General features: G+C 39.3%; 1 protein-coding gene across 11 annotated transcripts in view; it reads left to right on the top strand.

The window, feature by feature from the left end:
• Positions 1-26,773, top strand: part of CEP128 (centrosomal protein 128) — a 480,417-nt gene that overhangs the window by 47,325 nt on the left and 406,319 nt on the right. For all 11 annotated transcript variants that reach the window (XM_059890961.1, XM_059890959.1, XM_059890957.1 and 8 more), the window contains 2 exons: positions 3,605-3,696; positions 6,475-6,547. In XM_059890961.1, the coding sequence (XP_059746944.1) occupies positions 3,605-3,696; positions 6,475-6,547 (165 nt within the window). The remainder of the gene's footprint in view (positions 1-3,604; positions 3,697-6,474; positions 6,548-26,773) is intronic.

Here is a 26,773-nt window from a genome sequence, read left to right as displayed (position 1 = left end):
TCCTTGGAAGGAAAGTTATGACAAACCTAGATAGCATATTCAAAAGCAGAGATACTACTTTGCCAATAAAGGTCCATTTAGTCAAGGCTATATTTTTTCCAGTAGTCATGTATGGATGTGAGAGTTGGACTGTGAAGAAAGCTGAGCGCTGAAGAATTGATGCTTTTGAACTGTGTTGTTGGAGAAGACTCTTGAAAGTCCCTTGGACTGCAAGGAGATCCAACCAGTCCATCCTAAAGGAGATCAGTCCTGGGTGTTCATTGGAAGAACTGATGCTGAAGCTGAAACTCCAATACTTTGGCCACCTCATGCGAAGAGTTGACTCATTGGAAAAGACCCTGCTGCTGGCAGGGATTGGGGGCAGGAGGAGAAGGGGATGACAGAGGATGAGATGGCTGGATGGCATCACTGACTCGATGGACATGAGTTTGAGTGAACTCTGGGAGTTGGTAATGGACAGGGAGGCCTGGTGTGCTGCGATTCATGGGGATCGCAAAGAGTCGGACACGACTGAGCCACTGAACTGAACTGAGCAGATACTGTTGACTTTGACATCTTTGGTAGTTTTAAGATTGAGAGCTCACAGTTTGTTAGGATACTTGTTTGTATTTTGTGCTTATTATAGCATAAGATAAAAAGATAAAAGGACTAAGTCCTTTAGAAGACACCTTGTAGAAACTTTTCCTTGACTATTAATTTTTGGTAGTTGCAATTGACTAGTAGTGTTGATTATGTGATTAAACCTAGAGCAGAGAACAATATCCTAACATTACTCTTTCATTTTTTTTTTATTTAGTGCTTCTGTCCTGGGACAGTGCTTATACTTGGAAACAGTGATGAGCAAAAAACCTTGCCTTTTCATGGAGCTTACAATTTAGAGGGGGAGCTAGATACTAATCAAAAAGTATATAAATACACCCAAAATTATGATCTGAGATGTATGCTATAACAGAAAAAAGCCTAGGGTTGTGGGAGTGTTCTGTAGAGGGACTTATTCCAATTGGGAAAGCCTTCCCAAAGAAAGGCTGATTAAGCTGAGATCTGAAAGTTGATTAAGAGTCATTTGAGGTACAACCAATAGCTTGGCAGGAGGGAAGAGAGCAGCTATATGTAGTTTATAGAAGGCCATGTGGGTAAAGTATGAAACTGATACTGTGCACAGCCATGTAAGAGGGTGGCAATAACTTTAAAGAAATCACCCTGGCTCTAGTGTAGAAAATGAAGTCAGTGTGGACCAACCAGTAGGAAGGATGCCACTGTGTTCTGAGCCGATGGTCACTTGGATGAAGGTAGATTGCCGAGGTCCAGCCCCGGCTGATCCAGGGAGTTCGAAGGGGAGACAGCTTCGGCGAGTTCACTGGATACAATAGCTTTATTTAAATATTCATCAAAGATATAAAGAGTAGTAGAATGAGGATAGCTCAGTAGGAAAATTCAGTGGAGAAAAGAGGCTGAGTAGCTTGGTTTACGCAGAAAATCAATATAACCTGTGACATCAGGTTAGCTCTGACCACAGAGGCTGCAGGCGCCCTCTCGAATAGCGGAAGGTGCCCCACCTTAGGCACCTTCTCTAGTGGGTCTTAGAAGCCCGGGCAGAAGTGCAGTGGGTTTACAACAAAGGAAAGAATTTATTACCTTAAGGGTCTAAAGTTGCTAACACCAAGGCCACTACTTATTTTTTCTACATACCAACTATATTAATTAATACACTTCCAAGGATACAATACAGGGGATGAGGAAAACTTGGCAGCAAGCATTGGCTCATCAATGAAATCTTTTACTAGTTTTATTCTGACAGTTTCTAACTCTCCGAGAGGCTCTAAGCTATTTGAATATCTTAAACTTCCCGTGCCTCTCGAGGCTGAGAGACTGTAAACAATCGTATGCATAGCTGTAGGAGTCCAGGTAAACTTGTCAGGCCAGTTAGAGAGCTATCTGAGGGGTTTGGATTTAAACACTCCTAATGCCCAGGAACTTATTAACTGGAGCTGTAAGTTAACTCTTTATCAGAGAGAGCGAGATGGTGGTGGGGGACAGCCCCCAGTAAAGTCAGAGGTGAGAGCACAAAGCAGTAAAGTAGGCAGACTCTGGTTTTTGGGGGTAAATGCTCGAAAATATCCAGGGGGACTCCTGAGGCTCGATCCCGCCTTTGCGTATGCCGAGCCTCCTTCCTCATGACCTTTGCCACGGGTGGAGCTCCTCACGCCGGCTCCCGGCAGTAGATGGAGTTGGAAAGAGGGCTGTAGATTTAAAAACTATTTGGTGGATAAAATGAAAGATCTTGAAATCAGATGACCATTTGGGAAGGGTGGAAATGAGTGTAAAGGAGGGGTCAAAGATGGGTCCCTTGGATTCTGCTTTGCAAAACTGGAAAATCCTGATGGCAAAACCTCAGTGAATGGTCTATTGCTCGTCTGCTGTGTTAGCTCTGCTCCTTTCTCTGGTTCTGCCTTGTTTCAGTCCGTGTCTTAGACGACCTGTAGCTCCATGTGACTGTGTACTTTCCCAGTGCCCCAGTGCCGTATTTGTGCTTCTGTTTACATATCTGTTTCTTATATAAATTCTGAGCCATTTTTACCCCAGCACAGTTTCTGGCACTCATTATCTGCTCAGTGTACGTTTGTTGAAAGAATCAATTTGGTATTTCTGCAAGTCTGCATAGCTTACTTATTTGTTATAAAGTATAGCCTACACATATGTGTATAGCATACCTATTTACCATTAAAAGTACAATAATATAAAAAATCCATGTAACCACCACCCAGACCAAGAAATAGAGGATTATAGTACACCCGAAACCTCTTAACACTCCTTGCTTCCCCAAGGGCTTTCTATATTAATCATTCTCTTGATTTGTTTAAATACCATTTTTACTACTTGTATCTTACTTAGTATTGCCTGCATTAAGGTTTATATAGGTGGAATAATGCAGTATGTATTTTCTGACTTGCCTTTTTCACTTGATGTTTTGATTTTGAAGTGTAGCTAGCTTTGATCATTTCATTTTCAGTGCTGTGTGATGCTCCACTGGAAGACTATATTGCAGTTTGTCTCCATTCCATTCTTAACGGACTTTTGTTTTCAGTGTTTCCACCATGAACAGTGCTGCGCCACACATTCTTGTCCTTGGGTCCTGGTGCATGTGGGCAAGGCTTTCTTGGCAACATGGGTTGGCACACTGAGCACATGGTCTAGTTGAATGAAACTTTACTGTAGCACAGTCACGCTCATGTGTTTAATGGCTACTTCGGTGCTGTAATGGCAGAGTTGAGTCATTGTGACAGATGCCATTTAGCCCGAGAGCCTGAAATATTTGCTACTGTACTGTTTACAGAAAAAGTTTCTGAACCACTTTTCTAGAGTGTTTGTCAAGAGTGAAATATTGCATGTAATGGTTAATGTTACATATGGTTTTAAAAACTTTTCTTTGGGAAAGAATATTTTGTATCTTTTAGAACAGACATTTGTTTTATTATGTCTTGATAACATTATAAAAATTTGTGTATTGTTGCAAAGAACAAGTTCTCCTCTCTTACTTTCAATGAATCTTCATGGAAGAATTCAAGAGACTCCTAAATAGATGACTTTGCTTTGCTTTTTTTAGTTTCATGCTTTTCATCAGTCCCTCCGAGACCTCAGCAGTGAACAAGTTCGCCTTGGAGATGATTTCAACCGGGAACTTGCCAGAAGAAGCCGGTAAAAGCTGAAAATGATTTTTGTTGAGGAATTAATTGTTAGAAGAATAAAACAGGTTCTCTAGTTGACATGTTTACAAGAGTTTACAAAAAAAATACTGTGTTTTTATACTCATATTTTAAAGTATACTAATAGAACAGTTCAAGACCCTTTGAATTTGCAATATATCATGACTCAGTATTAGAGAAGTTAATTTCATACTTTTAAAAACATTTTGTTACAATGGAATGCTGGCATTATGGAAAGAGATGTTGTTAGATATTAGTAAAGAGGTAAATATGCAAATATTGGGTTAGCTAAAATGTTCATTTGGGTTTCTCTGTAGTATTTTATGGAAAAACTCAAATGAACTTTTTGGCTAACCCAGTGCATTGGAGAGAGAGCCCGAGACCAGCTGACCGACACTGGAGCAAACATAATGTAGAATTCATCAGTGGACATGAGTCGTTGTAGAATCAGACATTTTATCTTTCAGTTGAAATCTTCAAAGGCCAGTTGTTTACATCTGTCCAGTTTTTGCAGTTGAATTTGAGCTCCCTGCATCATACAGCAAATTCCCACTGGCTATCTAGAGGCCATAGTTTTCCAGGAACATTTTATCCCATTGTAAAAGTCACAATCTGTATACAGCAATGATTAGGGAGAAAAAGGTTAATTGAAATTCATTTACCAAATTCCCTTGCTAATTCCTATTCTAGCTAATGAAATCATTCCACATGCCAGTTTTATGTTGCTATAGCAAAAAGAGTCAAGCTATAAAGGTTAAATCTATGAATATCAACGGTAGTCTGTGTAACTTTTCTTCTTCTCTATAAGGAAGGCAGGACATTTAGTAATAATTAAAGACCTTACTGTTAGCTTATTACTACTGCCACCAGTAAATAGTATTGCACACTTATTTCATGTCAGGTAGATTTAGGTTTATTTCTTAAAACAATTTTATTGAAGTGGTAATTATTGTTTTCCTCATTTTGAAATATGGAAGACTGGTAGGGTAGGTGAAAGTGTTAGCTGCTCAGTCATGTCCGACTATTTTGTGACTCCAAGGACTGTAGCCCACCAGGCTCCTCTGTCCATGGGATTCTCCAGGCAAGAATACTAGAGTGGGTTGCCATTCCCTTCTCCAGGGGATCTTTCCAACCCAGGGATTGGGTCCCTGATCTCCTGCATTGCAGGCAGATTCTTTACCGTCTAAGCCACCAGGGAAGCCCAGGGTTAAGTGAGGCATAGAAACTCAGAGTTTGACCTTGGATACATTAGATTTCAGATACCTGTGAGACATCCAAGTGGAAATGTAGGAAATGCAGCCAGACATTTACTCTGGAACCCCAAGGAAAAGTCTCCATTAGAGAAATTTACGAGTGGTCAGCATATGGAAGTGGTATTTGGAACTATGATAATGGATGATATCCAGAGGGAAACTGTAGGGAGAGCATCAAGGACGGGAGTCCTAGGAGTTCCAATATTTAGAAGTCATATAAAAAGAAGAGCTGGCCTGAGGGCAAGAGCTAGTCAGGGATGGGAAATCCAGCAGCACATGGAACCACAAAAGCCCAGAAAGAAGTACAGTGAAGGAAGTCTATCACTTAAGATAGCTTCTTTCTGAGGAATTACTAAGGGCATACAAATGAAATAAAATGACCATTAAGAAAAAGGAAGATATAGGTTGTAAGAAATAATAAAACTTACCAAGGACTTCAGTGAAAGTAATTCCCAGCATGATAGCCATATAGCAGGTCCAGGAATTAATCACTGAATTAGAGCAGGAAATAAGTAGCCTTTGAGATGAATGTAGTTAGGAAGAATGGCATAGATTCTTAAAAGATGATTCAGTAATAAGTGGGAGAAAAATATCAGTGATGTGTTAATAAGGTCAAAAAATAGTGGGAAAGTAGAAAAAGCAAAAGCGCAGGGAAGTTAGTGATCCGGGTAGGAAGCTGACTAAAATGCGAGCATGATAGAATGTAAGGAGAAAGGATTAATTCTCTATAGTGAAGTAGTTCAGAATGGGCATAAATATATTAAGTAGGTTATACAGGTGACTAATAAAAGAACTGAAAATAGTAATAAATTTATCTCAAATTGGAGGGCAGTGTTAGTGAGTTAAATATTTCAAAACAGAGTTGAAAATATCTAGAGTTGAAAATGATGGCGGTAACCAGCAAAGTAATTAAAATGTATTAGGCGAGCATGGTTGCCAGCGGGGATTGGAACCAGATAAATGTGAGAGAGGAAGGTCTCTGCTTTTCTTTGTAAGTTTCCTGTACTAGTCGATTATTTGTCATGTGTGTTATTAATTTGATGGGAAAAAGGTAATGGGAGATAAATCAGTGGGGACAGAGTTTGTACAGTAACCTCAGATGTAATTTGATGATGAATTGCTGGAGAGGATGTGAGATCGAGAGTTTTGTCCTCCTTACCTCTTTCATTCTTCTTCATTTAAATTGAGAATTATAGTCTTTTTTTTTTTTTTTTTTTAAGTGAAGGTGATGATGTAGTATAGCATTATTTCTCAGAATGTAGTCTCCAGACGGGCAGTATCAGCATCACCTAGGAATCTGTAGGAATGCCTTCTTGGGCTCCAATGCAGATCTCCTGACAGAGTCTGTGTAACACGTCCTCCAGGTGTTTCATATGTGTACTCACCTCTGAGACCCACTGCAGCAGAGCATTATGTAATAACATATTGTGATATTGTAAGTATCATGAATTATGTATATTTTCTCAAATAGCTGACTTAAAATTTTTGTTGTTGTTGTTGTTTGTTTGTTTGCCTAGGTCGGATGCTGCAACAAGAAGGGCTTTGGAAGAATTGACTGAAAAACTTAATGAAGCCCAAAAACAAGATGTGGTGAGATCTCCTTGTTCATAGAAAGTTTTATTTCATACTCAGGTGCTAGGGTAATTGAGCTGGTCATAATCACAATCAGTATAGTAGATTTTAACTTTTTGTGTACTATATACCATTTTGTCTAAAATATTCATGAATTTTAGGCATTGAGGCTTGAAATATTTATAGTGGTATTATGTTAAAGATAGAATTAATTTTTAGAGTTTGGTTATGAATATTTTAAAGATATTTTAAATTTTATTGACTCAGTGATGTTGTGCTTTTATTAAATGATATTTGAGAAATACAGAATTTTTGGTAGTGACTCTGTAGCACTCTGTGAAGTATTTTTAAGTCATCTCCCAGAAGCATGTGGTCACCACTACTGCAAAGGCCTCCTTGCTCTGTTTTTTGTTTGACATGGTGCTGACTGAAAAAAAAAAAAAGCCCTAATCTTGAGTTTTATTTCAAACTCAGATTGTTGACACTCATTATTCAGTGATTTCTTTTTGTGAAATCACTATTCTTGCTGGAATTAAGATTAAAAATGAAGTATATACGGTGTCCATTTCTTTGCATCATCAAGTTGTTTTTTTTTTTTCTTTTTTCTGGAGAAAAAGTTATCAGTTGAAATGGTCACTAAACTGTTCAGTTGCAAACTTATCCATTTCAGGAGCACTGTGTATTAATTCACTCATTTACCACAAAGACTTTGAGAATAGTGGCAAAATTTTCTTTTCTTGTTTTATTGAAATTAAGAGGTTCCTAATAAAAGCAGATAATTTTTCTGTAGTTGTAATTTTTTTCCAGATGTTACTATGTGTACAGGTTCTTACATAATATGCTGAACTTATTTTGAAGTTTGAATTTATTGGCCACATATGCTAAGAGATGGATATGCTCTGTTTTCAAAGATAACAACTTAATTTCTCTTATTTTTAGTTTAAAAAGTTTGGAGGTATAATGTACTTACAGGAAAGTGCACTTATTAGTGTATAGCTTGGTGAATCTTTACAAGGTAAGCACAGTCATGAAACCACAACCCAGATCTAGAAAACAGAACATTGTCAGTGCATAAAAAGCCTCTTTATTTCCCCTCCCAATCATAATTTCTCCTTTTCTGACCATGATTTTGACTTTTGAATCCATAGATTAATTTTGCATGTTTTAGCTGTTTATATAAATGGAACCATGTAGGCATTTGTGTGTGTGTGTGTGTGTCTGACTTTTGCTGATCACGATTGTGATATTTTTGGGTGGTATGTCATGAACTTGTAGTTTGTTCATGTTTATTGGTCCTTAGTATTGCATTGTATGGATATACTGCAGTTATTTTAACATTTTGTGATAGATATTTAAGTTATCTCAAATTTGGGGCCATTACAAACAAAAACAAGACCAGGAGCTGACTGTGGCTCAGATCATGAACTCCTTATTACCAAATTCAGACTTAAATTGAAGAAAGTAGGGAAAACCATCAGACCATTCAGGTATGACCTAGATCAAATCCCTTATGATTATACAGTGGAAGTGAGAAATAGATTTAAGGGCCTAGATCTGATAGATAGAGTGCCCGATGAACTATGGAATGAGGTTCGTGACATTGTACCGGAGACAGGGATCAAGACCATCCCCATGGAAAAGAAATGCAAAAAAGCAAAATGGCTGTCTGGGGAGGCCTTATAAATAGCTGTGAAAAGAAGAGAAGCAAAAAGCAAAGGAGAAAAGGAAAGATATAAGCATCTGAATGCAGAGTTCCAAAGAATAGCAAGAAGAGATAAGAAAGCCTTCCTCAGTGATCAATGCAAAGAAATAGAGGAAAACAACCGAATGGGAAATACTAGAGATCTCTTCAAGAAAATTAGAGATACCAAGGGGACATTTCATGCAAAGATGGGCTCGATAAAGGACAGAAATGGTATGGACCTAACAGAAGCACAAGATATTAAGAAGAGGTGGCAAGAATACACAGAAGAACTGTACAAAAAAGATCTTCACGACCCAGATAATCACAATGGTGTGATCACTGACCTAGAGCTAGACATCCTGGAATGTGAAGTCAAGAGGGCCTTAGAAAGCATCACTACGAACAAAGCTAGTGGAGGTGATGGAATTCCAGTTGAGCTATTTCAAATCCTGGAAGATGATGCTGTGAAAGTGCTGCACTCAATATGCCAGCAAATTTGGAAAACTCAGCAGTGGCCACAGGACTGGAAAAGGTCAGTTTTCATTCCAATCCCAAAGGCAATGCTAAACAATGCTCAAACTACCGCACAATTGCACTCATCTCACACACTAGTAAAGCAATGCTCAAAATTCTCCAAGCCAGGCTTCAGCAATATGTGAACTGTGAACTTCCAGATGTTCAAGCTGGTTTTAGAAAAGGCAGAGAAAAAAAAAAAAAGAAAAGGCAGAGGAACCAGAGATCAAATTGCCAACATCCTCTGGATCATTGAAAAAGCAAGAGAGTTCCAGAAAAGCATCTATTTCTGCTTTATTGACTAAGCCAAAGCCTTTGACTGTGTGGATCACAATAAACTGTGGAAAATTCTGAAAGAGATGGGAATACCAGACCACCTGACCTGCCTATTGAGAAATCTGTATGCAGGTCAGGAAGCAACAGTTAGAACTGGACACGGAACAACAGACTGGTTCCAAATAGGAAAAGGAATACGTCAAGGCTGTATGTTATCACCCTGCTTATTTAACTTATATGCAGAGTACATCATGAGAAATGCTGGACTGGAAGAAACACAAGCTGGAATCAAGATTGCCGGGAGAAATATCAATAACCTCAGATATGCAGATGACACCACCCTTATGGCAGAAAGTGAAGAGGAACTCAAAAGCCTCCTAAGAAAAGTGAAAGAGGAGAGTGGAAAAGTTGGCTTAAAACTCAACATTCAGAAAACGAAGATCATGGCATCCGGTCCCATCACTTCATGGGAAATAGATGGGGAAAGAGTGGAAACAGTGTCAGACTTTATTTTTCTGGGCTCCAAAATCACTACAGATGGTGACTGCAGCCATGAAATTAAAAGACACTTACTCCTTGGAAGGAAAGTTATGACCAACCTAGATAGCCTATTCAAAAGCAGAGACATTACTTTGCCAACAAAGATCCGTCTTGTCAAGGGTATGGTTTTCCTGTGGTCCTGTATGGATGTGAGAGTTGGACTGTGAAGAAAGCTGAGCGCCGAAGAAATGATGCTTTTGAACTGTGGTGTTGGAGAAGACTCTTGAGAGTCCCTTGGACTGCAAGGAGATCCAACCAGTCCATTCTGAAGGAGATCAGCCCTGGGATTTCTTTGGAGGGAATGATGCTGAGGCTGAAACTCCAGTACTTTGGCCACCTCATGCGAGGAGTTGACTCATTGGAAAAGACTCTGATGCTGGGAGGGATTGTGGGCAGGAGGAGAAGGGGATAACAGAGGATGAGATGGCTGGATGGCATCACTGACTCGATGGATGTGAGTCTGAGTGAATTCTGGGAGTTGGTGATGGTCAGGGAGGCCTGGCGTGCTGCGATTCATGGGGTCGCAAAGAGTCGGACATGACTGAGCAAGTGAACTGAACTGAACTGAACAAATACTCTACTGTTACCAATCTTTTTTAGTGCACATGTGCATGTATTTCTTTTGGTATATACCATGGAGTGCAGTTGCTAGGTGCCTTCCAACTTAGTAGATACTGATAGACAGATGTCCAAAGTAGCTTCACTAATTTACACTCCCGGTAGTGTGTGAGAAACTGTGTTGCTTTTCAAAGACTTGATATTATTAGTCTTTCATTAGCAGCCATTGTGTTAGGTACTTACAGTATCTCATCATGGTTCTAATTGGCATTTTCATGATTAATGGTGATCAGCATCTTTTCATGTTTGGCTACTGGCTATTTTCTTTCGTGAAATGCCAGTTTTTCTTTTGCCCACTGTTTTTATTGGGTTGATTGTCTTTTTGTTATTGATTTGTGGGAGGTTTTAATAAGTTTTTACATGAGCACTTTGTCAGTTATCTCTTTTGCATCTATTGTCTCCCATTCCACAGCTGTTTCTTTGGGGTTTTTTTTTTTGTTGTTGTTGTTCTTAAACTCTCTTAATTTGAGTCTTTTGTTAAAATCTAATTTAATTCATTTTCCATCTTTTTTGGTTAGTGCTTTTTTGACCTATTTAAGGAATTGGTCCTTATTTTAAAACCATGAAAATATTCCCTTATATAATCTTTTAAGAGCATAGTGTTTTACCTCTCACATTAAAATCTATTATGTACTTGAAATAGATATTTGTTTCTGATGTGAAGCAGAGGTCATACATTTTATATGGATATCCAGTTGATTCAGTCTCGTTTACTGAAAGGACTACATTTCTCCACCACTTTACAGTCCTGTCCTGGTCATAAATAAAGTGTTCATACGTGCAGTCATCTGTTACTGGACTCTCTGTTCAATCCTCTGGTTAATTTGTCTATCCCAGTGCTCATATCGTACTTTCTTTTTGAATAGAGTTCCTTGTGCTATACCGTGGGTCCTTGTGGATTGTTTTATAAATCGTAGTTTTAAGTTTGTATGAACCAGCTGATTCCTCCCTGCCCAACTCATTTTTTTTTTTTTGTAACCATAAATTTCAATTCTAAATCTGTGAAGCTGTTTCTCTTTGGAAAAAAGTTCATCGGATTCCACCTAGAAGTGATATCGTATGATACTTGTCTTTCCCTGTATCCCTACATCAGTTAATATTATGTGATCATTTCTATTAGGTTGGTGCAGATGTATAATAATTGTGGTTTTTGCATTGTTGAAATTTGCCCTTTGATATTGGAATACATTCTTAAATGTGGTTATGTCATATATCATTTTAATGCACATTTATTGCTTTATGTTTCTGTGCTAATAACTTCTTGCTATTTATTTTATATGTATTTTAGACTATGGAAATGATGTTAGACAAAAAGCAAGTTTGAGCGATTTTCTTATTTGAGTTCAAAATGATAATAAAACAGTGGAGACAACTTGCAACATCAACAACGCATTTGGCCCAGGAACTGCTAATGAGCATACAGTGCACTGGTGGTTCAAGAAGTTTTGCGAAGGAGATGAGAGCCTGGAAGACGAGGAGCATAGTGGCCGACCATTGGAAGTTGACAGTGACCAACTGAGAGCAATCACTGAAGCTGATCCTCTTTCAACTGCATCAGAAGCTGCCGAAGAATTCAGTGTCGACCATTCTGTGGTTGTTTGACATTTGAAGCAAATTGGAAAGGTGAAAAAGCTTGATAAGTGGGTGCTTCATGAGCTGACCAAAAATCCACAAAATCATCATTTTGAAGTGTTGTCTTTCCTTATTCTATGCAACAATATTTTGCTCCTTGGAAGAAAAGCTATGACCAACCTGGACAGCATATTAAAAAGCAGAGACATTACTTTGCCAACAAAGGTCAACCTAGTCAAACCTATGGTTTTTCCAGTGGTCATGTATGGATGTGAGAGTTGGACCATAAAGAAAGCTGAGTGTCTAAGAATTGATGCTTTTGACCTGTGGTCTTAGAGAAGGCTCTTGAGAGTCCCTTGGACTGCAAGGAGATCCAACCAGTCAGTCCTAAAGGAAATCAATCCTGAATATTCATTGGAAGGACTGATGCTGAAGCTGAAACTCCAATACTTTGGCCACCTGAGGCAAAGAACTGACTTGTTGGAAAAGACCCTGATGCTGGGAAAGACTGAAAGCAGGAGGAGAAGGGGATGACAGAGGATGAGATGGTTGGATGGCATCACCGACTCAATGGACATGAGTTTGAGCAAGCTCTGGGAGTTGGTGATGGACAGGGAAGCCTGGCGTGCTTCAATCCTTGGGGTTACAAAGAGTCGGACATGACTGAGCAACTGAACTGAATGCAACAATAATGAACCATTTCTCGATTAGGTTGTGATGTGTGATGAAAAGTGGATTTTTTATAACAACCAGCAGTGATCAGCTCAGTGGTTGGACTGACAAGAAGCTCCAAAGCATTTCCCAAAGTCAAATGCGTACCAAAAAAAAGGTCATGGTCACTGTTTGGTAGTCTGCTGCTGGTCTGATCCACTACAGCTTTCTGAATCCCAGCAAAACCACTACATCTGAGAAGTATGCTCAGCAAATCGATGACATGCTCCCAAAACTGTAATGCCTGCAGCTGGCATTGGTCAACAGAAAGGGCCCAGTTCTTCTCCAAGACAATGCCTGACTGTACATCACACAACCAACACTTCAAAAGTTGAACAAATTGGACACAAAGTTTGCTTCATCCATCATCTTCACCTGACTTCTCACCAACCAACTACCACTTCTTGCAAGCATCTCAACAACTTTTTGCAGGGAAGATGCTTCCACAACCAGCAGGAGGTAGAAAGTACTTTTCAAGAGTTCATTGAATTCTGATGCATGGATTTTTTATACTATAGGAATAAAGAAATTAATTTCTCATTGGCAAAAATGTGTTGATTGTAATGGTTCCTATCTTGATTAATAAAGATGTGTTTGAGACTAGTTATAATGATTTAATATTCACGGTCCGAAACCACAATTACTTTTGCACCAACCTAATACTTTTCTTCTCTGTGGCTGGAAATGGATTTATGTCATCTTTATGTCTGAATAATAGTGATTAATATTACACTGTCTTGATATTCCTTTGTGAAAGGTTGTGATATGATAGAGTAAGTCCTTTTACTTTGTTCTTCAAGATTGTCTGGTGTTTTTTACTCTTTGTGTTTAGCTTAGAATCAATGTGAAATTGTTTAAAAACGTGCCGATCTTGATTGTATTACATTGTTTCTATATCAGCTTGGAGAGAATAGTGTATTAGTCAAACTAATACACTGTTTATAAGATTTATGCCTTAATTTTATTACTGGACATGGAACAACAGACTGGTTCCAAATAGGAGAAGGAGTACGTCAAGGCTGTATATTGTCACCCTGCTTATTTAACTTATATGCAGAATACATCATGAGAAACGCTGGGGTGGAAGAAGCACAAGTTGGAATCAAGATTGCTGGGAGAAATATCAATAACCTCAGATATGCAGATGACACCACCCTTATGGCAAAAAGTGAAGAGGAATTAAAAAGCCTCTTGATGAAAGTGAAAGAGGAGAGTGAAAAAGTTGGCTTAAAACTCAACATTCAGAAAACGAAGATCATGGCATCTTGTCCCATCACTTCATGGGAAATAGATGGGGAAACAGTATCAGACTTTATTTTTTTGGGCTCCAAAACACTGCAGATGGTGACTGCAGCCATGAAATTAAAAGACACCTACTCCTTGGAAGGAAAGTTATGACTAACCTAGATAGCATATTGAAAAGCAGAGACATTACTTTGCCAACAAAGGTCCGTCTAGTCAAGGCTAAGGTTTTTCCAGTGGTCAGGTGTGGATGTGAGAGTTGGACTGTGAAGAAAGCAGAGTGCCAAAGAATTGATGCTTTTGAACTGTGGTGTTGGAGAAGACTCTTGAGAGTCCCTTGGACTGCAAGGAGATCCAACCCGTCCATTCTAAAGGAGATCAGTCCTGGCCACCTCTTGCTAAGAGTTGACTCATTGGCAAAGACTCTGATGCTGGGAGGGATTGAGGGCAGGAGGAGAAGGGGACGACAGAGGATGAGATGGCTGGATGGTATCACTGACTCGATGGATGTGAGTTTGAGTGAACTCCGGGAGTTGGTGATGGACAGGGAGGCCTGGCGTGCTGCGATTCATGTGGTCGCAAAGAGTTGGACACGACTGAGTGACTGAACCGAACTGAACTTGGTATTTTTATGCTATTTTATACTGTGTCATTTAACGTTTAAAAATGTGACAATCTTTGTCATTAGGAGAATTTTCCCTATTCAGTTCAGTTCAGTCACTCAGTCATGTCTGACTCTTTCCAACCTCATGAACTGCAGCACGCCAGGTTTCCCTGTCCATCACCAACTCCCGGAGTTTACCCAGACTCATGTCCATTGAGTCGGTGATGCCATCCAACCATCTTATCCTCTGTTGTCCCCTTCTCCTGCTCTCAATCTTAACCAGCATCATGGTCTTTTCCAGTGAGTCAGCTCTTTGCATCAGGTGGCCAAAGTATTGGAGTTTCAGCTTCAACATCAGTCCTTGCAGTGAACACCCAGGACTCATCTACTTTAGGATGGACTAGTTGAATCTCCTTGCAGTCCATGGGACTCTCAAGAGTCTTCTCCATCACCGCAGTTCAAAACCATCAATTCTTTGGCGCTCAGCTTTCTTTAGAGTCCAACTCTAATATCCATTCATGACTACTGGAAAAACCATAGCCTTGACTAGATGGACCTTTGTTGGCAAAGTAATGTCTGCTATTTAATATGCTGTTTAGTTTGGTCATAACTTTCCTTCCAATTTCATGGCTGCAGTCACCATCTGCAGTGATTTTGGAGCCCCCAAAAATAAAGTCAGCCACTGTTTCCACTGTTTCCCCATCTATTTGCCGTGAAGTGATAGGACCAGCATATTTAAAAGCAGAGACATTACTTTGCCAACAAAGGTCCGTCTAGTCAAGGCTATGGTTTTTCCTGTGGTCATGTATGGATGTGAGAGTTGGACTGTGAAGAAGGCTGAGCACCGAAGAATTGATGCTTTTGAACTGTGGTGCTGGGGAAGACTCTTGAGAGTCCCTTGGACTGCAAGGAGATCCAACCAGTCCATTCTGAAGGAGATCAGCCCTGGGGTATCTTTGGAAGGAATGATGCTAAAGCTGAAGCTCCGGTACTTCGGCCACCTCATACGAAGAGTTGACTCATTGGCAAAGACTCTGATGCTGGGAGGGATTGGGGGCAGGAGGAGAAGGGGACGGCAGAGCATGAGATGGCTGGATGGCATCACTGACTCGATGGACGTGAGTCTCAGTGAACTCCGGGAGTTGGTGATGGACAGGGAGGCCTGGTGTGCTGTGATTCATGGGGTCACAAAGAGTCAGACACGACTGAGCGACTGATTTGATCTGATCTGATCTGATGGAACTAGATGCCATGATCTTAGTTTTCTGAATGTTTAAGCCAACTTTCTCACTCTCCTGTTTCACTTTCATCAAGAGGCTCTTTAGTTCTTCTTCACTTTCTGCCATAAGGGTGGTGTCATCTGCATATCTGAGGTTATTGATATTTCTCCTGGCAATCTTGATTCCAGCTTGTGTTTCTTACAGCCCAGCGTTTCTCATGATGTACTCTGCATATAAGTTAAATAAGTAGGGTGACAATGTAAAGCCTTTATGTACTCCTTTTCCTATTTGGAACCAGTCTGTTGTTGCATGTCCAGTTCTAACAGTTGATTCCTGACATGCATATAAGTTTCTCAAGAGGCAGGTCAGGTGGTCTGGTATTTCCATCCTTTTCAGAATTTTCCACAGTTTATTGTGATCCACACAGTCAAAGGCTTTGGCTTAGTCAATAAAGCAGAAATAGATGTTTTTCTGGAACTCTGTTGCTTTTTCGGTGATCCAGAGGATGTTGGCAGTTTGATCTCTGGTTCCTCTGCCTTTTCTAAAACCAGCTTGAACATCTGGAAGTTCATGTTTCACGTATTGCTGAAGCCTGGCTTGGAGAATTTTGAGCATTGCTTTACTAGTATGTGAGATGAGTGCAATTGTTCGATAGTTTGAGCATTCTTTGGCATTGCCTTTCTTTGGGATTGGAATGAAAATTGACCGTTTCCAGTCCTGTGGCCACTGCTGAGTTTTCCAAATTTGCTGACATATTGAGTGCAGAACTTACACAGCATCATCTTTTAGGATTTGAAATAGCTCAACTGGAATTCCATCACCTCCACTAGCTTTTTTCGTAGTGATGCTTCCTAAGGCCCTCTTGACTTCACATTCCAGGATGTCTGACTCTAGATGAGTGATCACACCATTGTGATTATCTTGGTCATGAGGATCTTTTTTGTAGAGTTCTTCCGTGTATTATTGCCACCTCTTCTTAATATCTCCTGCTTCTGTTAGGTCCATACCATTTCTGTCCTTTATTGAGCCCATCTTTGCAAGAAATGTTCCCTTGGTATCTCTAATTTTCTTCAAGTGATCCCTAGTCTTTCCCATTCTATTGTTTTCCTCTATTTCTTGCCACTGATAATTGAAGAAGGCTTTCTTATCTCTTTTTGCTATTCTTTGGAACTCTGCATTCAGATGGGTATATATTTCCTTTTCTCCTTTGCTTTTCGCTTCTCTTCTTATCAGAGCTATTTGTAAGACCTCCTCAGACAGCTAGTTTGCTTTTTTGCATTTCTTTTTCTTGTGGATGGTCTTGCTCTCTGTCTCCTGTACAATGTCACGAACCTCCATCCATAGTTCATCAGGTACTCTGTCTATCAGATCTATTCCCGTAAGTTTTATTTCTTACTTCTACTGTATAACCATATGGGATTTGATTTGGGTCATACCTGAATGATCTAGTCGTTTCCCCCCTTTCTTCAATTTCAGTCTGAATTTGGCAATAAGGAGTTCATGATCTCAGCCACAGTCAGCTCCCGGTCTTGTTTTTGCTGACTATATAGAGCTTCTCCATCTTTGGCTGCAAAGAATATAATCAGTTTGTTTTCAGTGTTGACCATCTGTTGATGTCCATGTGTAGAGTCTTCTCTTGTGTTGTTGGAAGAGGGTGTTTACTATGATCAGTGCGTTCTCCTGACAAAACTCTATTAGCCTTTGCCCTGCTTCATTCTGTACTCCAAGGCCAAATTTGCCTGTTATTCCAGGTGGTTCTTGACTTTCTACTTTTGCCTTCCAGTCCCCTATAATGAGAAGGACATCTTTTTTAGGTGTTAGTTCTAAAAGGTCTTGTAGTTCTTCATAGAAGCGTTCAACTTCAGCTTCTTCAGCATTACTGGTTGGGGCATAGACTGGATTACTGTGATATTGAATGATTTGCCTTGAAACTGAACAGAGAACATTCTGTTGTTTTTGAGACTGCATCCAAGTACTGCATTTCTGACTCTTTTGTTGACTATTAGGGCCATTCCATTTCTTCCAAGGGATTCTTGCCCACAGTAGTAGATATAATGGTCATCTAAGTTAAATTCACCTACTGCAGTCCATCTTAGTTCACTGATTCCTAAAATCGACGTTCACTCTTGCCATAACTTGTTTGACCACTTCCAATTTACCCTGATTCATGGACCTAACATTCCATGTTCCTATGCAGTATTGCTCTGTACAGCATCAGACTTTGCTTCCCTATTATTATTTAAAATTTTCCCTATTACATTTAATGTAAATATTGATTTAGTTTGTATAAATCTACCATCTTACTATTTGCTTTCTATTGGTTCCACTTCTGATGTTTAAAAAGGTTTTTTTCTGTCCTTTGGATTCATTAGTTTTCATTTTCCATATTATCTTGCTAATTGTACCTTGTTTGTTACTCTTTTTATAATTAATGAAAGGATTAAAACATGCATCCTAAATTTATCAAATTTATATAAATTAGCACTTTAAGGTCTTCCTAGGAAATGCAGGACCTAGGAAATCCTAACCCCATTAATCTTACTCTCCACTTTTCTGTTACTATCATGTAGTTTAATTTTGTATTCATTGAGCTACATCAGTCAGTTCAGCTCAGTCGCTCAGTTGAGTCTGAGTCTTTGCGACCCCATGGACTGCAGCTCGCCAGGCCTCCCTGTCTGTCCATCACCAACTCCCGGAGTTGACCCAAACTCATGACCATTGAGTTGGTGACGCCATCCAACCATCTCATCCTCTATCATCCCCTTCTCCCACCCTCAGTCTTTCCCAGCATCAGGGTGAGTCAGTTCTTTGCATCTGGTGGCCAGAGTATTGGAGTTTCAGCTTCAGCATCAGTTCTTCCAGTGAATATTCAGGACTGATTTCCTTTAGGATGGACTGGTTGGATCTCTTTGCAGTCCATGGAACTCTCAAGAGTCTTCTCCAAACCACAGTTAAAAAGCATCAATGCTTTGGTGGTCAGCTTTCTTTGTAGTCCAACACTCATGTCCATACATGACTACTGGAAAAACCATAGGTTTGACTAGACGGACCTTTGTTGGCAAAGTAACGTCTCTGCTTTTTAATATGCTATCTAGGTTGGTCATAACTTTCCTTTCAAGGAGTAAGTGTCTTTTAATTATTATTTTATATAGATTGTTCTTTTAGATTTACCCTTATATTTATTCTTCTTTGATTTACATTTCTTTTTGTGTTCTTTATTCCTTTCTGCATCTCTGAGATTCCACATGTGCCTTAGGAGCATACTTTAAAATTTCCTTTAGAGTGAATCTGCATATGCCAAACAGAATTCCATTTAGAATTTTATTAGAGTGCGTCATTTGGAGACAGGTCCTGTCTATATTTGTCTGAAAGTGTCTTTAGTTCACTTTCTTTGTTGAAAGGAATTTTCACTAGATATAAAATTGTAAATAGGCGGTTGTTTCTCCATTCTGTACTTTGCAGATAACGTTTTATCATTTTTTGAGTTTTGTTTCTGTTGAGAAGTCAGCCGTTTGTCTTAGTGGTGCTTTTTTTGGAGGATAATACATGTTTTTTCTTTAATTGCTTTTGAATTTTTAGTGTTTTTGGTTTTCTACAATTTTACTAGTCATGTTCTATCGATTTGTTGTTTGATGTTTATAGTTGTGTGGCTTCCCTGGCGGCTCAGACAATCATGCGTCTGTCTACAACGCGGGAGACCTGTATTCAATCCCTGGGTCGGGAAGGTCACCTGGAGAAGGAAATGGCAACCCCCTCTGGTATTCTTGGCTGGAAAATCTCATGGGCAGAGGCACTTGGTAGGCTATAGTCCATGAGGTCGCAGAGAGTCAGACACGACTGAGCGACTTCACTTATCTTTTTAAAAGTTATTTTTGCCTTACTCTCTGTCTCTTCTTTTTAGACCTCACATTTCATGTAATGTTAGAGTTTTTCAGTCTATCCTTTTTGTCTCTTAGGTTCATTTTCTATAATTTTAGAAATTTATTTCTCCATTCTTTATTTTGAATGTTTTCTGCTGATCTTTCATTTAGTTCCTTTCTTTGGTTAAATCAAATCTGTCAGAGTCATCTATTGATTTTTATTTTTAGTCATTACAGAACATTTCATTTCTAGAATTTTTATTTGTTTTCTCTTTACTTTGTAGTTTTTTTTTTTTTTTGGCCAGAATCCTAAAACTATATACTTTTGTCTCATAACTCCCTTATTTGGACCTTTTATAGGTCTGTTTCTATTACCTCTTGTTTTCCTTGGATTTTAATCACGTTGTTTTTGCCTTCTTTTTGGTTTTGATTGGTTATTTGTGATGACAGAAATATTCATCTCTTCAGAGAAATCTTGCACAGGTAGTTTGATAATTATTATGTATGAAAGGACATGTTTCCTTTTTGTTAGATTAGACTAGGGACCATAGCAATCATGAATTACCTTATCATTTATCTTTGAGATATTTCAGTGTTACACTTCAGCGCTAGGTTTTAGCTATTTTTGATTCATCCTTACTGCTGGTATATAGTCCTTTAGGATTCCAGTCCAAAGTTCTGGGATGTGGGGATGGGGGAAATTTAACCCTTCCTTGAAAGGATTATCAACTTGTTTTTCTTCATTTTCAGAAATGGGCTGATATTTAAGAGAGAGAAGATAGACTGATGTCTTTGGGTTTCTTTATCTTGCATCTCGGTCTCATCTGACTTTATCTTTTAAGCTTTCTAGTGCCTTAAAACAGATATTAAAGTATTATTTTTTGCTATTTAAGTTATTTTCAGTGGGAGGATTGGTCTGAATTAGTCTATCAGGCTTCCCCGGTGGCCCAGGTGGTAAAGAAACTGCCTTCAATGTAGGACACGCAAGTTGAATCCCTGAGTCGGGAACATTCCCTGGAGAAGGGGAGGGCAACCCACTCCAGTATTCTTGCCTGGGAAATCCCACGGAAGAGGAGTCTGGTGGGCTATAGTCCATGGGGTCGCAAAGAGTCGGACATGACTGGACAACTAACACACACGTCTAGTCTGTCATTTTTAGAAGTGAAACTCCCGGAATCTTTTTATTTCTATCAAGTTCCATTACTATGTTTGCTGTTTTTATTGTACATGATTTTACCAAGTTTTTCAGCTGAGTCTTCCTTTACTTGCTACATAGGTGTATAACTTGTGAGCATGCTTTTTACAAGGACTTTGATGCAAACTCAAATATTCTTATTGTTCTGGGATCCTTGTAGATCTGAGTAAGCCATGGACATACCTAGTTGCCATGCTGGTTTTTGATGTTGTTAGACAGGTGGGATAGTTTGGAGTTTGAAATGCTAATTTGCATGATGCATATTACATTTGCTAAGTTTCACCTTTCGCCATTTTATAAAAGAAGCCATGATGAACCAAGTTACTGTGTTTATATTCCTTTCATACAGCAAATAAAATTAGCAAGTAGTATCTATATAGTGTAGAATGTTACTGTGGATCTAAACTATAAGCACCGAGTTTGAAGTTAACAGCTGAATTCAAAGAATGTCTTGAGTTCTCTCATTATTACCATGTATTAAGAATTACTCCATGTTAGATAAAAGTTATAACTGGGCAGCTAGATGTCACACCTCACTAGTGCTTAGCTCATTGGTGTGATTGGTTTATACAACTTGACTGTTTGCCGAGCTACCCAGTGGGCCCACCTCATCAGGGCACATCCTTTTATGTTGTCAAAACCTAGGAAATTGTACATACCTAATTGTGCACTTTGTTGAATTGTTTATCTACCATTTCCTCCCATCAAGTTATGATGTTACAGCTTGTTTTGTGCTTTCTGTAATTTGCTTTCAAAGCAGATTTGTCTCATAACTGTGCAGATCCTCTCAAACTTCACTTGGTTGTATGTAGTTCTCATTAAGAAACAGTTGTCTAATGCAAAGCTTAAAAAATAATATTGTTGAATTTTAGAAGGTCTTCTGAAGGCCACATGAGGTTTACTTTCAGTTTGTGCAAGGCTTAGTGTAGATTTTGTTACTCATTCCAGTTGAAGTCAGTGATTACATTTTGTAACAGTCTGACACATTGTGTTGTATTGTGAGTTAATGATAGTCTGTCTCAGGGAAGATGCAGTTTTGTTGTCTGAGCATTAAACTTCTCAGAGGCTGCAACTGTGTCCCCACCTCCAGATTTAAGTTTAAAATAAGATTACCAAAATGATGCACATTCACTGTGGAAACCTTTTAAATATTGTACAAGTACATAAAGAAAAATGACTGACTGTTCCTGTCCTCTACCAATTTCAATTTCTTTTGGTAACTGCTTTTAATCACATTTGTTGTGCATTATTCTGAGGCTACAGTTGTTTATCATGCATTTTTCTCAGTAACTGAAATATATCTTGAAAGTTTATAGAACACATTTTTCTTTGAGAGGCAGAAAGTATTAGTTCCTATCGCACATGCCAAGATCTAATTTGTTAATCCTTTGGGTGTCATAAATTTTTGTTTGTTTGTTTTCAAACTGCCCATTGGAAGGGGAATATTATTTTAGCATGATGTTTTGGGAAATATTTTCTGTCAACACTTAATCGTGATAATAAACAATATTTTGTGTGCATCATACCATAGGAGAAATTTTAGTCCATTAGTTATCTGGGCTTTATCTGGCTGAGTGTGATAGGAGTGCATATTAAGTTTGATTATTTAAAAACATTTTTATTTTGATTTCTGTAGGAAGGCCACTAAATTCGAAATGTAAACATGGATCCAGCAGCTTATGAGTTGATTATTAATCAAAGAACTCCCCCAATACTGCATTTAGAATAAAATAGTTATTGCAGAGATTACAATGGCAGCGTGTATAACTAATACTTACTGAAGTGGATTTTAAGCCAGCAGATATTATTAAAGATCTGAGGAATCAACATATTGAAACGCCAGAATACAATCCTGTGAACAGAATGCTTTTGCTTTTGTTTCATCTCTCTTCATTAAAATGCTGACTTTAAAAGCTGTCCTAACGTTCATTGTTATTCTGCTTTTTTTACAACTAAATTTAGAGATTCAGGACATTTTGATATCTTGGCAGTGAATTTGACTGATTAATATGGACTCTGGTAAAAAAGAATTTTTCAGTATTAGGCTTTTCCCTTAGGTCTCAGAAATAGAAAATAAATGTGGGGTGGCAATAATGTGTGAAGTCCTTATAATCTTATTATTGGGAATTATCTTTCAAAAGTTATAAATATGTGCTGTGTCATTAGGTACAAAGCCTGTGCCATTCTGTTTAGAACTGTTTATATTTGCTGTTCCTTTGGTCTTCTCAGTCTCAGGAAAGTGTGTAACAGTCTACCCAGCAGTCACCTAGGTTTCACTCCAGATCTTGTTTTTCATACCACACTTCCAGTCCATTATCAAATTTTGTCCTTTTTATTTCTTGCAGTCTTGCTTAATTCCTAATTCCAGTCTTGCTTAATGTCTATATCATCTAATACTTCTGTTCGGTCACTTTTATTGAGTTTACTGCAGTGGAATGCATTGAACTTGGTCTCTTGCCTCTTACAATTGTCCATATCTGTGCTGACAGTTCCCAGGTGATTTTTATTTTATTTTTTGGCCATGTCGAGAAGCTTGTGAGATTTTAGTTCCCCAAGCAGGGATTGAACCTGGGCCCACAGTAGTGAGAGCACAATGTCCTGACCGCTGGACTGCCAGGGAATTCTCCCAAGTGATTTTTAAAAGAAGTCATCACAGTGAATTTCTCTAATGGTTTTTAAAACCCTCCCTGAGATTATTCTGTTTCAAATTATTTACCATAGGCTATACTGCCTACATTATCTGGCTTTCTCTAGGTTCCTTGGTTTTGCCAAACTCATTCCTACATTTTGGTCTTTGTATTGGCTTCTGTTTTCCCATTTTTTTGCATGGCTGGCTCCCTTTTGTCACTCAAGTCTTCTGTTGATAGCCACCACCTCTAGAGTGGCCGCTCTTACTCTCCCTTTGTTGTTATTGTTAGCAATTAGCATAGTAAAAACACTTTTGTATATTGCCTTTTTCACTTAATATATTTTTGATATTGTTCCATATTAATATTTCATGAGCTTCCTAATTCCTTTCTTTTAATATTTAAAGCATTCCATTGAATGTCCCATAATTTATTTAACCAGTCTTATATTGATGGACATTTAGGTGGTTTAAATCTTTTGCTTTTATCCACAGCACTGCAGTTATTGATCTTGATCATGCACCGTTTTTCACATGGGGAAGTAAATTGGTAGAATAAATTTCTAAGAGTGGATTTGTAAGATTAAAATTTATGTGCGTTTGTAATTTGTTGCATATTGCTCAACTTTATAATTAGTATTTTAAATGTCCTCTTCTAATACTTTCATCTGAGAATTAACATTTATCGTACTCTTTTCCAAAAAGGATGAAATGTGTCTTACCTTAAAACTGCAATATGCATGAAGATAGGTTTTTCTAATTGGCCCGTTGTATTGAGTTCCTTCTTTCCTTTACCATCAGATCCCTATCTTCCTCCTCTTATGAGCCTGTTCCCCACCCCCAGCAGTTTTATCCAGGCCCGTGATGACTCAGGTACAGATGACATATCTTAGATTTCCTACGTGTCTAAGTTGTGACCATGTGACTGATTGCTGCTGCTGCTGCTGCTAAGTCGCTTCAGTCGTGTCCGACTCTGTGCGACCCCACAGACGGCAGCCCACCAGGCTCCCCTGTCCCGGGGATTCTCCAGGCAAGAACACTGGAGTGGGTTGCCATTTCCTTCTCCAATGCATGAAGGTGAAAAGTGAAAGTGAAGTCGCTCAGTTGTGCCTGACCCTCAGCGACCCCATGGACTGCAGCCTTCCAGGCTCCTCTGTCCATGGGATTTTCCAGGCAAGAGTACTGGAGTGGTGTGAGTAAAAGTGGTACATGCACCTTTTGGGTTGTCTCCTTGAAAACAAAGCCACTTGACTGAAACTTCCTCTGTCTGTATGTGGGTTGAAATGGGGTTGTGGCACTGACCCAGCTTAAACCATGCAGGTGAGGATAACAGTCTGGGGGTGATGGAACAACAGATGGAAGGAACCTGGATCTCTGAATGACCTTAGGGAAGAGAGTGGCCTGCCAGCTTATCTTACTTTCTTGTGGGCAGTAAGATGAGAGAGAAAGAAACCCTTATCTTATCTGATGTGTATTTGATCCTTTTGGAAGAGCCTAGACTGTACCCTAACTGATACAGAATATAACATAGAAAGAGAAGAGAAAGAATAGACAAAGAGAAAACTGGAGCTATCCAAATGTATGTTTTAGGTCCTTGATTATTGCTGACTTAGTTGGAGTTGAGTGACTCAATACAAATATTAACAGTAGAAAAAGGAAAATATTTTGAGCATATTAATCTCTCTGGATGATTAGATCTAGATACTTTGGTAGCCCTATAGGATGATTATATTTGTTGTTGTTCAGTCACTCAGTCATGTCCAACTATTTGCGACCCTGTGGACTGCAGCATGCCGGGCTTCCCTGTCCTTCACCATCTCCTAAAGATTGCTCAAACTCATATCCATTGAGTCAGTGATGCCATCCAGCCATCCCATCCTCTTGTCATCCCACTCCCCTCTTGCCTTCAATCTTTCCCAGCATCAGGGTCTTTTCTAATGACTGCTCATTCCATCAGGTGGCCAAAGTATTGGAGTTTCAGCTTTAGCATCAGTCCTTCTAATGAATATTCAGGACTACTTTCCTTTAGGATTGACTGGTTTGATCTCCTTGCAGTCCAAAGGGCTCCCAAGAGTCTTCTCCAACACCACAGTTCAAAAACATCAATTCTTTGGCACGCAGCCTTCTTTATGGTCCAGCTCTCATATCTGTACATGAACACAGGAAAAACCATAGCTTCGACTATACAGATTTTGTTGGCAAAGTGATGTCTCTGCTTTTTAATGTGCTAAGTTTGTCATAGCTTTTCTTCCAAGGAGCGTGTGTCTTTTAACTTCATGGCTGCAGTCGCCATCTGCAGTGATTTTGGAGCCCAAGAAAATAGTCTGTCACTGTTTCCATTGTTCCCCCATCTATTTGCCATAAAGTGATGGACCAGATGCCATGATTTTAGGTTTTTGAATGCTGAGTTTTAAGCCAGCCTTTTTCACTTTCTTCTTTCACCTTCATCAAGAAGCATTTAGTTCCTCTTCACTTTCTGCCATTCGGGTGGTGTCATCTGCATTTCTGAGGTTGTTGACATTTCTCCCGGCAGTCTTGATTCCAGCTTGTGTTTCATCCAGCATGACATTTTGCATGATGTACTCTGCATATAAGTGAAATAAGCAGGGTGACAATATACAGACTTGACGTACTCCTTTCCTGATTTGGAACCAGTCAGTTGTTCCATGTCCGGTTCTAACTGTTGCTTCTTGACCTGCATGCAGGTTTCATAGGAGGCAGGTAAGGTGATCTGGCCGGGAGAAATATCAGTAACCTCAGATATGCAGATGACACTACCCTTATGGCAGAAAGTGAAGAGGAACTAAAAAGTCTCTTGATGAAAGTGAAAGAGGAGAGTGAAAAAGTTGGCTTAAAGCTCAACATTCAGAAAACTAAAATCATGGCATCTTGTCCCATCACTTCATGGGAAATAGATTGGGAAACAGTGGAAACAGTGTCAGACTTTATTTTTCTGGGGCTCCAAAATCACAGCAGATGGTGATTGCAGCCATGAAATTAAAAGCCGATTACTCCTTGGAAGGAAACTTATGACCAACCTAGATAGCATATTGAAAAGCAGAGACATTACTTTGCCAACAAAGGTCTGTCTAGTCAAGGCAATGGTTTTTCCAGTGGTCATGTATGGGTGTGAGAGTTGGACTGTGAAGAAAGCTGAGCACTGAAGAATTGATGCTTTTGAACTGTGGTGTTGGAGAAGACTCTTGAGAGTCCCTTGGACTGCAAGGAGATCCAACCAGTCCATCCTAAAGGAGATCAACCCTGGGTGTTCTTTGGAAGGACTGATGCTAAAGCTGAAACTCCAATACTTTGGCCACCTCATGCGAAGAGTTGACTCATTGGCAAAGACTCTGATGCTGGGAGGGATTGGGGGCAGGCAGAGAAGGGGCTGACAGGATGAGATGGCTGGATGGCATCACTGACTCAATGGACATGAGTTTGAGTGAACTCTGGGAGTTGGTGATGGACAGGGAGGCCTGGAGTGCCGCAGTTCATGGGGTCACAAAGAGTAGGACATGACTGAGGGACTGAACTGAACTGAAGGTGATCCGGTATTCCAATCTCTTGAATAATTTTCTACAGT

Source organism: Bos taurus, chromosome 10 (assembly GCF_002263795.3).
Source record: "Bos taurus isolate L1 Dominette 01449 registration number 42190680 breed Hereford chromosome 10, ARS-UCD2.0, whole genome shotgun sequence".
Lineage (NCBI taxonomy): Eukaryota > Metazoa > Chordata > Mammalia > Artiodactyla > Bovidae > Bos > Bos taurus.
Note: the sequence above shows the minus strand (reverse complement) of the source record. Positions and strands in the feature narration are given on the sequence as shown.